Below are 12878 nucleotides of genomic sequence, written 5' to 3' on the forward strand. Positions count from 1 at the left end.
AGAGCGCTTCAAAAACAGACCTAAACAAAACAATCGCAAGACATGTGCAGAAAGAAATCTTTGTGAACAACAATGGGACAAAATTTCATAGGTATATTTCCGCAACACAGTGATGTCCGATTCTAGTTAAGCTGTACAAAGAGACCACTTGCTTTGACGAAATAGAAGAATTGCCCATGCCTCAAAAATTAGCCTTTCAACCCTGTGTTGGCCAATCACAACTAGCTGAAGCTGCAACTGAATGCCCTCCAAAAATACAATACATGCATGAAATTGCATGGCAGCTTCATTGCTGCAACCTCCATACAACCTTAGTAGTCGATTGCCCCTCGGGTGTTGATGCGGGCATAGATCCTTCTTGCGGAGCCCGGACTTTACATTCATTTGGAATCGTTTGAGGCACTTTCTGAATCCTGATCCCCTAATTTCAAGCCGTTGAAAGCGTCTTTTACTCCCCCAAGGTTATCTCCAAAGAAATCCTTCACCTTGTCTAGAGGAGTTTTCAGTTCTTCTTTAGGTGGAATCTGATACAATTGGAAGAAGCAAAAGAGCATCAAGAGATCAGAGCTGCCCCCTTCACAACCTACACAATTACTTATCGTTGAGAAAGCCTTACTTTTATAACATTGGATGGCATGAATGCTGACTTTTGGTCATCCATGTTCTGCATCCACAAAAGTACGGCAGAAAACAATTCAGCGCTTCATTTGCCAAAACCAAGTACACTCGGGAAATTTTAAAGAAATTGGGGGTGTAAAGGAAAAGAAAGAAGCGGGAGAAGAAAGAAAAGGTCACATTTCTCAGACTAGCATAGCTTATACACCAGCTACCCTCAAAGCAGATGATTAGATAATAAATATAGAAATCACATACCACAATTTTAAAGCCGAACTCCAACTCCTTCGCATTTTTCAGCATTGAATGAGCCTTGAGTGCTGTCATCCTGATCGCTCTTTCATCCTGTATGAAAAGGAAACTTTTGAAACTTGAAGATAAACAACTTCAGGAGAACAATCCAAAAGGACGTTAAGCTACAAAGCCCAGAGAAAGGTATACTCCTATAGCTTTGGTAGGTGTAAAAATAACATTCTTTCAGCCAGTATTTCAACTGCAATGTCATGCTATCCATGGAGGAAGAAAAACATATGAAAAGAGATATTTAACATCTAGTAGTGGGCACAGAGGCCTATGAGATCCAAAAGAGAAAACAGCTGTGGTGACTGTCTCGTTCCTGAATATCACCAAAATAGTAGTCCTCACCTAGGTTCAAAAAAATTAAGAACAGAAATTGCCATACAGTACATGTCATCCACAATCAGTACAAAAGAAAATTTCTCCCGTAATACGATATGCAGAGCATAGTTACCCGGAACGGAAAATCGGAACGGGGAACGGGGAACGGCAACATGCATGAAATGCCATTCCCTGTTTTGGATACTCGCGTTTGAACCACGGAACGGGGATCCGGAACGGGAAATTGAGATGGGAACGGGGAACGGGGACCTGAAAAATGGCCATTCCCTGTTACTATGATGCAGAGAAGTTCATGCACATGCGAACATACAGTACTGACAGAAACACACAATTTCTTGAGATGAAAGAAGGATGCTTTTCCACTATTCAAGATACAGCACCTCCCCTAAAACACATACAATTTTTACATACGGTATGGATAGATTGAAAACAAGGCGTGCAAATGCAACCTTGATTGTAATATAGAACAAGATGTCAAAAAACACAAGTATGAATTGGCAGGGATACCTGTAGTAGAAGAGCATGACTAATGTAATGCTCAGCTCGATATCTCACTCAACTGATACTAAAGGATGGACAATCATAAAATGTAGGCTAGTGCCTTGAGTGGTAATAGTGGCCCTAATATGTTGATGATAGAGTTCGTCTTGATGGACAGCGTGCCTGGGCAGTGTTGCTAAATTGGCTTTATCTGACAGAAAAATAAATCTAAATGAATAATTGGAATTTTAAGTGAGGATTTTTCTCACTGGACACATCAGAGTACAGATATTTCTAGTGCATCATTCAAAGTAATGACAGGAGCATTGTGAACGGGAATATCTGTAAGGCCATCAGGAACGTGTACTTTTGATGCGTCACATCGGATGGGTGACAAGGAGCATCGGAAAGAAGTATTCGACCATCCGGGAACGGACATCTCTGATGCGTCATACAATGGGTGACACAGAGCATCACGAAGGAGATTGTACCGTAAAGTTCGGTAGGAAAGGACTAGGTGATGGGTATTTTTTATGGGTCACATGGTGGGTGGCGGGGGTATCGGAAAGGGAATATTCCATAGTCGGGAAGAAATTATGGACTGTGTTAGAGTTGTGCACAAGGATGAGCAAGCACTTGAATGAAGATGGGTTTAGAGGAAACTTTGAGGAAAAACGGATGCTTTCTGAGGAAGCGTGTTAGGTGCAGCGGAATGAATGTTTGCGCTTTGCTCAAGATGAGTGCTCCAAACTGTGCTCAAGGTTCCTTTTGTTCTTATGGAAGGGAAAGCCTTCCGTTCTTAATGAGAGAATGCTATGATCACAAACAAAGTGAATGGACACTGTGCGTGCAAGTGTATGAGACTGAGAGATAGAGAAAGAAGAGAGATAAACAACACCAGAGACGTCGTAAAACCCTCCTTCGAAGGCCCCACTCTCGTCGGGCAAGAGTGGTCTACTATTGATTGCACAATCTAAGTACAAATGGTATGCATGAAACTGATGCAACTTGGGACTATGTCGGTGACGACGACGGGGACGACGAGGATGACCTAAAGGCTGAATTCTACAATCTTCTAACTGCTGAAAATCTGCTGAATCTGGGGCTGTTTTGGGTGGCTGAAAAACGCAGGTTTTAGGGCTGAAAAACACTGATCTTGGCTGCGTTTTCTTGGTGCTGAAATCGTTGACAAAAACGCTGAGGCTGCTGTGATCTGTGGCTGAAAACGCTGCCTTGTCTGCTACGTTCCAAGCTGAAAAACACTGCCTTGTTGAATTTAGTGGAAAACACTAGGTGCTAGGTTTGTTGGCGATGAGATGACATGCTGAAAACGCTGATCTTGCAGGGGTTGATGGCGATGATCAAAACGCTAGGCTGTAGGGGAGGTTGGAAAAACGCCAAGGGCTTGAAGGTCTTGATGGTTCTTGCTGAGAAGGTGCCTATTGAGCAGGGAGCTCCTGCTGCCTCTTCTGCCATTGAGTGCTAACTTGGGTTTGCTTATATACAAACTTAGCAAAATTGCCCTACCTACTTTTGTTGGGAAGTCACTTAAATTAATAAGTGAAAAATGTCAAAAATAGGGAAAATAGGCTAAATGCATTGGAAAAAACCTCTAACTGATTCTAATGGATTCTGATGGGAATACTGATGATCATGCTATGTGCAACCAGAGGATATGCATCTATACCAAGTGACTAGGCATGCACGTGCTACGAGTAGACTCACAAAAGTGTCAGATCACTTCTAATCTAGACTGACTAGACTGACTGAACCCTTGTCGTGTTGTAGCTTGTCCACGGACACAGAGTTGGATGTGTCACGTGACATCCCCTCTTTTTCAAAGTAAGGTACTGGTACCAAGCTGTATGGCGTTGAGGGAGATCGCCAATAGCATCTGGAATCCTGGAAGGGACTCTTCGCCGCCCATGCTGATGTGTGGGTCGTGCGGTACTTGAACTTCATAAAGGTCTACAACGCTTGCTTCTATGGGCCGCGCCGAAAGCGACAAAGTCTTCTGTGGCTCCTTCGATGCTTCAACTTCGTCTAGAGTCATGCTTCTTCCTTCTTCAAGAATCTCCATGGCTGAAAATTCCTAAAACCATTTCCAACACAAAACCATGAACATTACCCATTCCATGTATAATGAGTGGAAAAAATCTTGTCTTCGCTAAAGACTGTGTATGCATTGTAGATGAACATAGAGACGGAGTGACAACCCGTTCATCAAACACATGCAAACAATGAGATCGAATCTTTCTCTTATGATCTACAGCAATCGACTGTGGCAAAACACAATGGAAATGCCCACGCTTGGTGCTCATACTTTCATGTGCTCGTTCAAAAACTGTGTCATGCCAAGGAAGAGACATAGAATGTGACTTCCTTACATACATACCTTTCAGCTTTTCATGAAAAGGGATCACATAAAGATGCTGACTAAAATACAGGAAACGATTACGAATGAAACATTCGAACAATGCGTGTGTATCAATCATGCGAACAAATAATACTGCCTATGAGGGTTCTTTGGACCTAGGCTCGAGAGCCAAGATCGATCCTTCGTGATTGATCGAATCTGCAACGAGGTTAGCTTCGCTAAAAAAAACATCAACTAACACATCATCCTTGTGAACAATCACATCATCTTCATGCAACTCATCATGCTTGTGAGAAATCTCATCTTGATCATGCTTATCATTATCAATCAATTCATCATGCAAATCATTGTTAGTCGAATCATCATGCTTGTCGTTATCATCCAAATCATCATGCTCATCATTTTCAAGCAAATCATCATCATGCAAATCATTGTCATTCAAATCATCATGCTTATCATCATGCAAATCCTGTGTATCATGCTTTGGAGAAGAAGAGACTGAGCGAGTCTCCTTCTCCTGAATCTCTTGCATCTGTGTCTACACTTGAGAAAAGAGTCGCAACATCTCTTGCATTCTTGCTTTGTCTCGCGATCAAATTCTGCTTGTCTTGCTTTGTTCTCGCGATCAAATTTAGCTTGACTTTCTTTTTCTTCCAAGTCGTACTGACGCTCTATGGCTGCCATTCATTCTTCATATTCAGGATCTATGGCTGCCCTTCATTCTTCGTAGGCCTTCTTTCTGCTTCTCTTTCTGCTTTTCTTTCTTCGCATTCTAACTTTCTTTTTAGAAACAAATGCTTCAAAGCCTCCATAGGAGTTAGTGCAATCCTTGACGTAGATGGGGAAGGGGAAGGGTCGGAAAAACCTCCTGGGGGGGAAAATTCTTCTTCGCCTCTCTCATGCTCATCACCTCCAAGCGAAGTATCCATTCCGCTTCTCCATTCTGAAGTCGTGGGTTCTTGTGGGTTCTTGTGATCTTGAGGTTCTTAAGGTTTTCTTTCGCTTGCAAACCGCGTTTGAGAAGGATCTTCTCTTCACCCGAGTTCTACTCCTTTCTGCGGGCGCACCCCTTGGCAGCCTTGCGCTCACACCAAGGTTGCTTTTTCCCACCTCACGTCGATTGGTCGGCCGCTAAGTGCACGGCCCGCTCTCAATGAGTGAAAAGAGACACGAGGGGAGGCTGGACAAGCCCTTCTTTCCTGGGATTCCTGTCACTCTTCAAAAACACGATTAGGAATCGACACGCATAAGCGAACTTGGGTTCGTGCGACCGCAACAAGCAAAACAAATTCTTGTGATTCTTGTGGTTCTTTCCTTCAGTGATACAGAACACTGCCAAAGCTCTGATACCAATGCTAGGTGCAGTGGAATGAATGTTTGCGCTTTGCTCAAGATGAGTGCTCTGAACTGTGCTCAAGGTTCCTTTTGTTCTTATGGAAGGGAGAGCCTTCCGTTCTTAATGAGAGAATGCTATGATCACAAACAAAGTGAATGGACACTGTGCGTGCAAGTGTATAAGACTCAGAGATAGAGAGAGAAGAGAGATACGACACCAGAGACGTAAAACCCTCCTCCGAAGGCCCCACTGTCGTCGGCGAGAGTGGTCTACTGTTGATTGCACAATCTGGTACAAATTGTATGCATGAGACTGATGCAACTTGGGACTATGTCGGTGACGACGACGGGGACAACGACGATGACCTAAAGGCTGAATTCTACAATCTTCTAACTGCTGAATCTGGGGCTGTTTTGGGTGGCTGAAAAACGCAGGTTTTAGGGCTGAAAAACACTGATCTTGGCTGCGTTTTCTTGATGCTGAAATCGTTGACAAAAACACTCAGGCTGATGTGGTCTGTGGCTGAAAACGCTGCCTTGTCTGCTACGTTCCAAGCTGAAAAACACTGGATGTGGCAGCCTTGCTGGCGTTAGTGGAAAACGCTAGGTGCTAGGTTTGTTGGCGATGAGATGACATGCTGAAAACGCTGATCTTGCAGGGGTTGATGGCGATGATCAAAACGCTAGGCTGTAGGGGAGGTTGGAAAAACGCCAAGGGCTTGAAGGTCTTGATGGTTCTTGCTGAGAAGGTGCCTGTTGAGCGGGGAGCTCCTGCTGCCTCTTCTGCCATTGAGTGCTAACTTGGGTTTGCTTATGTACAAACTTAGCAAAATTGCCCTACCTACTTTTGTTGGGCAGTCACTTAAATTAATAAGTGAAAAATGTCAAAAATAGGGAAAATAGGCTAAATGCACTGGAAAAAACCCCTAACTGATTCTAATGGATTTTGATGGGAATACTGATGATCATGTTGTGTGAAACCAGAGGATATGCATCTATACCAAGTGACTGGGCATGCACGGTCTACGAATAGACTCACAAAAGTGCCATATCACTTCTAATCTAGACTGACTGGACTGACTGAACCCTTGTCGTGCTATAGCTTGTCCACGGACACATAGGGTTGGATGTGTCACGTGACAAAGCGAGTTGCTTTTTGGGAAAGCGAGGAGGTTTATGTTTGCATTGCATCTGTGCATGTGGTTGCATCCAAGGACGCCTGGGAAGTGCAATGTAAGCATTGGTTTTTCATTCATATTTGAGTTTTTGAACACGTTCACACTTTTTATTAAGTGGTTGGCTGCCCACTTATTAAGTGGACAGCCCATGGTAAAAATAAAGCAAAAAAAAAGAGAGAGAGAGCATGCACTGCAGTGTAAGCTTTGGTTTTTAAATCGCGAGTGCTATTTGAGTTTTTGAACACGTTCACACTTTTTATTAAGTGGCCGGCTGTCCACTTATTAAGTGGACAGCCCAAATAAAAAGAGAAAGAGCCAACGCTCCCCTTACGGCTGAAAACAGCCAGCGATCTCCTCTCTCTAGAACTACCGCCAGTCAGCTCTTCTCTCTCTACCTCTTATTTTTGTGAGAGTGAGCAACGGAAAGAGTGTGAGCCACGCGCACCGAAAACACTGGAGAGAGAGAGAAGAAAGAAAGAAAGCTTTATTAACGTCTTCAAAAGGCCGAACTCGACCTATGAGACAACATCCTATACATGTGTTGATGCGCCAGGCATCGAGAAAAATAAAATGGTACAAACTAAGAACATGAAGTGTAAAGCTACTCCCTGTGGTGTGGTATGATGGAATGTGTAGTATGTGTAATGCGCAGTATACAATAGGCGGCCCTAAAGTAGGACTTGCTCATATGTATATCCAGAACATCTATATGCAGCAGGGTAGTACAATCATGAAATGCAGGATACTAACAACATGCAACAGAAGTAGGGGACAGTATGTGGTACATCGGTGGCGGTGGTATGAAGCAGCTCTGGAGTGCAGTCTCCCAAGATGCTGATGAGTATCTCTGCTCTAGATGCTGCTGGTGTAGAGATAGTATACTCAAAATCTCTCTCCGATGATATCGAGGTGTCCTGTATCCTGGGAGTCGTGGTCTGCGTCGTGCCTGCTGCGCCTCTCCCTGCTGAAGGGTAAGCCCCCCCCCCCCCCCCCCTTGGGTATGGGGTATAATAGGATCTGGTGCTGCTCTATGAAAATACTGTGTGATAGTGGTCTGGACCCTACTATCCCTCTCTGTGGTGGCTGTAGTAACGATCTCTGAAGCTGCTACTAAGAACTGGCCAAATCTCCTCTGCTCATAGTCTGTCATACACTGCTGTAAGGAGTCCCCAATGTCATGTCTCTCCCTCAGCTCTGTGTAAGCTGGGCATCTGATCACAAAATGCTCCTCACTCTCTACCTCTGTATGGCATATCTGGCATATACGCTCCTCCCGTAATATATCTCTGGCTCTACCTCTCTCAATCTCCAGCTGGTGTGATGAGACTCGAAGTTGGCCGATGCTCACTCGTGAGTGGTGTGGCATATACTCCTGCATGTATCGTGGGGTCTCAATGAATCCCTGATCAGTAAGCCTCAGAAAATGCTTATAATAGTAGAGCATTTTCGGCAGCAGGAGGTCTGTATGTTGACGCCATGTCCGCTGAATGTAGGTATGCCATATCTCCTGTCTGATGACCCGATTTCTCTCAGAACGTGAGAGAGAGTAGGTCGGAGCCTGAGTATCATAATGGAGTGGTGGTAGTCTGTCAATATCAATGCCATGTCGGGATAACCAGTCTCATGTCTGGGCATACCATGAACCAGTGGCCCCATCTAGAGCCATCTCTCCGGATGCTGTAAATGCTCTGTAAGATATCCTGTCCGTCCCCATGTCTCTGAATCTATGTAGAAGACAGACTGTCTGAAATAATGCCTCTATCAGCATCGGTGGGGCAGCAAGCTCGGCTCGGATAATATCATGTGGAACCGATGACTTGCTGCGGATCATCCTGGAGATCATAAGAACCTGGGGTCTCTCTATCTGTGTCCATACTGAGTCTGCCAATCCCGGTCCCCAAATAGATGATCCGTACATAAGTGCAGGGGTGACCAATGTATCAAAAAGCCATCCCTTCGTCCGGGCTCCTGAAAGTGGGCCTGGTAGCACTGTCTCTCCATCAAAGCTAGTGATGCATATCCTCTGGTGAGTCTATCTCTGGCTGCCTGTGCCATCGAGAATGCTCCAGAAGCTGTTGTAAATGTCACCCCCATATAAACATATGAGCCTGTCACCTCTATATCTCCTCCTGCTACTGTAAATCTGCTCTGTCGACGGATAGAAGCTGATGTGTGAAAGATGAGAACCTTGGTCTTGCCAAGGTTCACTGTCAATCCTCTCTATAAACAAAAGTCATAAGAGCCTGTAAATGCTGCTGTAGGCCCTCGGCCGTCTCTGACACCAGTATGATATCATCTGCATATAAAAGGATATGTACTGTAGTCCCTCCTATCTCCACTCCCTCTCCTCCTCTGTGTAAAATGAAGTCCACAATCTCGTCGATCTATAAAACAAAGAGTGTAGGTGATAGGGGACAACCTTGTTTCACACCGATGGTGCTCACAAGGGTGTCAGATAGTCCCCCAGGGCATCTCACTCTGCCAGATACATGCTCATACAATGCATAAATCCCCCATATCATCTCGGTCTCTATCCCCAAGGCAGCTAGGCGTCGAAAGAGCCTCTCTCTGGGTACTGTGTCGAATGCTTTGCGGAAATCCACAAAGCAGCAATATAGTCTCCTCTTCTTCACTCGTGTCTGGTCAATCAGACAGCGTAGAGTGAAGATGTGATCAATGGTGGAGAAAGCTCGGCAAAATCCAGCCTGTCCTGGTGTCCGCATGCCCTCTCCCTCGGCTAAAGAACTGAGCTTTGCCTCCAGCACTGCACCATATAGCTTGGCCAGTATAGGCCCAATCATAATGGTGCGATAAGTACCTGGGTCCATAGTGTCTCCAGACTTGTGGATAGGCACGATAGTGTGCTCTATCCACGACTCTAGAAATCCCTCAGCTAGCGCTCGGTTGAAGAGGTGGGCAATGAGTGGTGCTAGTGTGTCCCGACCATATATAATATGCTCTGCCTGTAATCCTGACTAATCTCTGGCCCTACCATGCTGTAAGTGAGAGATGGCTTTCTTCACCATGAGAGGGGTGAAGAAAGTGGATGATATGGGACGTGCTGTCTGTGGTGTGGATATAGGTGGCTGATCTGGAATCTGGTACAAGCTCTCTTCGTATCTGTGCCATGTCACCGGGTCCTGAATGGGTGTGGATGGTCTAGGAGTTCTGAGGCGACGCCATGCCTCCGCACTGTCCTGGCTCATGAGTAGATGATAGAGATCCCAATACTGGTGCTCCTCCCATTCCCGTTTTTTACGACGGGTAAGGGTCTGCATCCTACGTTGAGCCTGCCGATGTGTAATCTCTCCACGAGCCTCTAGTACACGCAACTGCTTGTGAAGATCTTGGCACTCGTCATCATACCATCTGTTTTGGGGCATAGTACCAGTGCGTGGGGGGTGTGTGTGTGTATGATGCGGGAAACTACGGATGGCTGATTCGTGTAGAATAGACGTGATCTGTGAAGTAAGTGTGTCAAGAGGTGCCATGGGATCAAGATGTAGAAGGTGCTCATGTAAATGGTGTACATACACAGGTGTAAGCTCATGAGTGAAAGAGATAGTGGTAAAAGTGTGGCTGTGAGTAGGCGGATCAGAGTAGGGGGTGGCTAAAAGGGAGAAAGTAAGATAAGTGTGGTCGGCCCCTAAGGGTCGTGTGCAATGCTAAAGGTGTGTATGATATCTGCTGTAGGAATGGAACCCAATAGATAGTCTACTGTGCTCTCCCCTCCCCCATGAGGAAAACATGTAAATCCCCCACAGTCCGGTCATCTCGCCATCCCGTTGTAAATAACGAGATGGTGTCTGCTACCAAGCTCCAGGAGATGGCGGCCATATCCAGTATTGTCCTGTCCCTCATCCGTTGACTGCCTGCTGACCCCCATCTCCCCAGCATCTAGTGTCCTCATAATGTCTGGCTGCTCCATGTCATATATCTCACACTGTCGTCTCTGTGTCCTCCCATTGAAGTCCCCCATGAGGAGAACTTCTCCGAGTGCTATATAGTGAGATATGTCCTCCGACAATCGGGAGTATGGATCTTATATGGCATATCGTGATCCATGTGGAGAAAAATAACATATGGCAATGTATAACCATCTCTCGTGGGTGAGCTCCAATCGTACCCACATGTAGCACGCCTCCTCATCTCTGCCCATCACCTGTATCCGTCTATGTAGTCCCTGTCTAAACAGTATGGCCACCCCTCCTGAACCTCGAGCCGTACCCTGCCTGGTCATGGGTCTGCAAGTTGACTCCCACTGAAACCTTGTGACTGTGGGTAGTCCTCTCTCTGGGCTGTCATGAGTCTCAGTGAGACAAATAAAGTCATGCTCCCTGACGATCTCCTCCAAGCGCTCTGGATGTGCCCATAAAGCTCCATTGCAGTTCCATACTGCTCCTCTGAGTGGTGTCTCATGTGCCCTAGCCTGTGTCTCATGGGGAGAGAGAGAGAGAGAGAGAGAGAGAGAGAGAGAGAGAGAGAGAGAGAGAACGCAAGTGCTTTGCAAATGATGCTCTCAATACACAATCTGTGAATGACTACAAGACCCTAAGCATTCTATTTATAGAATCTTAGGTCGAGGTAGGGCAAAAATGTGTAACTAGTGCAAAAAACATAAAAGCCCAAAAATGGCTAAAAATGTGGGCACCCAGCCAGGCTCAAAAAATGACTGGCCGGATACGTGCTAAAAGTGTCCGTCCATGCAATCTACATGATGTGCGATGGGTGGCCAACCCCGGACAATCAGTGCATGCCATATAGAAGATGACTCCGTGGTCCTAGACAGAAGAGCAGTGAGGCAGTATAGGGAACCATGGCGCTCACCACGTGCAAGAATAGTACATGTCGTAGAATCAGAAATGGTAGCTATGCCACTCCCAAAGTGTATGTCAGCTCCCTGAGAGTCCAAACTCGACACAGAGAGGAGGTTGAAGGCCATGTTTGGAACGTAAAGCGCCTCCACTGAACTGAACTTCGGGTCTGAGGTAGAACGAAAGAGGGTAATCTGGCATGTGCCAAACACTGGAATCTCATGGTTGTCACCCATAGTGACGGTCTGCCCGTGAGTCTCCCTGAGAAAGCTAAACCATGACGGTTTGGGAGTCATGTGAGTGGTGGCTCCACTAACAACCCAAGTACCTGAGTGCGATGTAGCAAGAGCGTGGTCCGTCGTTGCGACAAGAGCGGTCCTTGCCGTCTCGTGAGAGGCTACTACTACAGTCGAGGCTATCTGTTTCTCCCTGGTCGCTTCTTCTTTCTGCATTCTAATTCTCTGTACCCTTTCTTGTGGCAATGGTAACATTCGATGTCCTTGTTCTTCTTTTTCTTCTTACCTTTACCTTTCTTGTTACCTCCTTGAGCTATCAAAGATACTTCTGCATCAACAGCACCTCCGGCTCGGAATGCAGAGTGCCCCTCAATCTGTTCAAGGGAAGGGAGAATCTCGTCCCAAGTGGGAAAAGAGGTACATCCAGATGTGAGCAAACTCTGAAAGTAGGGATTAACGCGTGGGGGAAGCTTGAATAGTAAGAGGCCAACCATGCGTGCCGAGGTGATGTCGCCTCCGGCAGAGACAAGGTCGTCCTAGAGTTTCCGCCTGCGGCGGGTCAACCCATCAAGTGACTTGAAATTCTTGAACTGGAGGTTGTACAACTCCCGTTCAAGTGTGATCTGTCTGGCAAACGAGGTCTCCTCAAACTGGTCAAGAATCCCGTCACCACAATGGATGTGCATGCTCCTCTTTAGAAATTTCCTTCGTGATGCAGTCCGAGAGGTTCATCATAAGAAAGGTGTAGACTCGTATATCTCAATCCACCCACTCGTCGATCTGGGTCTGAGTGGCGGTGGGAAAGGAAGGCTAAGTAGCCTAATGGGTGAAATCATTCAACCATTCCCAGAGTCGATGGTAGGCAATAATTGTGCGGACTCGTGTCCTCCACACAGAATCGTTGTGTAAACCCAACTTCTTCTCCTCAGCAAACTGGGTGAGGGCATAATTGTTGGATGTAGCATTGGCAGCAGATGCCGACGTAGTCGCAGAAGTGGAAGTGGCCGTAGTCGCAGAAGACATAGTGGCCCCCTTCTGGGACTGTTGTTGTTGTCCCTTCTGCTTCGGAGTCGACATGTCACGTGCTCAGAGAGAAGTCTCAAAGGAGATCGATAAGATCGCAAATCGTCGATGAAGGTACCGTTTCCAAAGCTGTAGCAGTCCAAGATAACCGCACGAACAAACCGGATGGTGTCCTGACGAG

General features: G+C 46.1%; 1 protein-coding gene across 1 annotated transcript in view; it reads right to left on the bottom strand.

Annotated features, from left to right (window-relative positions):
• Positions 1-75: 75 nt before the first annotated feature.
• Positions 76-12878, bottom strand: part of LOC147446789 (protein HHL1, chloroplastic-like) — a 43549-nt gene continuing 30746 nt past the window's right edge. Inside the window, exons 3-5 of the mRNA XM_086522772.1 lie at positions 874-960; positions 617-664; positions 76-524 (exon numbers count right to left, since the gene is read on the bottom strand). Of these exons, the coding sequence (XP_086378898.1) occupies positions 381-524; positions 617-664; positions 874-960 (279 nt within the window). The 3' untranslated portion in view covers positions 76-380. The remainder of the gene's footprint in view (positions 525-616; positions 665-873; positions 961-12878) is intronic.

The sequence above is a fragment of the Adiantum capillus-veneris genome, chromosome 11 (assembly GCF_014529385.1).
Source record: "Adiantum capillus-veneris isolate H3 chromosome 11, ASM1452938v2, whole genome shotgun sequence".
Classification (NCBI taxonomy): Eukaryota; Viridiplantae; Streptophyta; class Polypodiopsida; order Polypodiales; family Pteridaceae; genus Adiantum; species Adiantum capillus-veneris.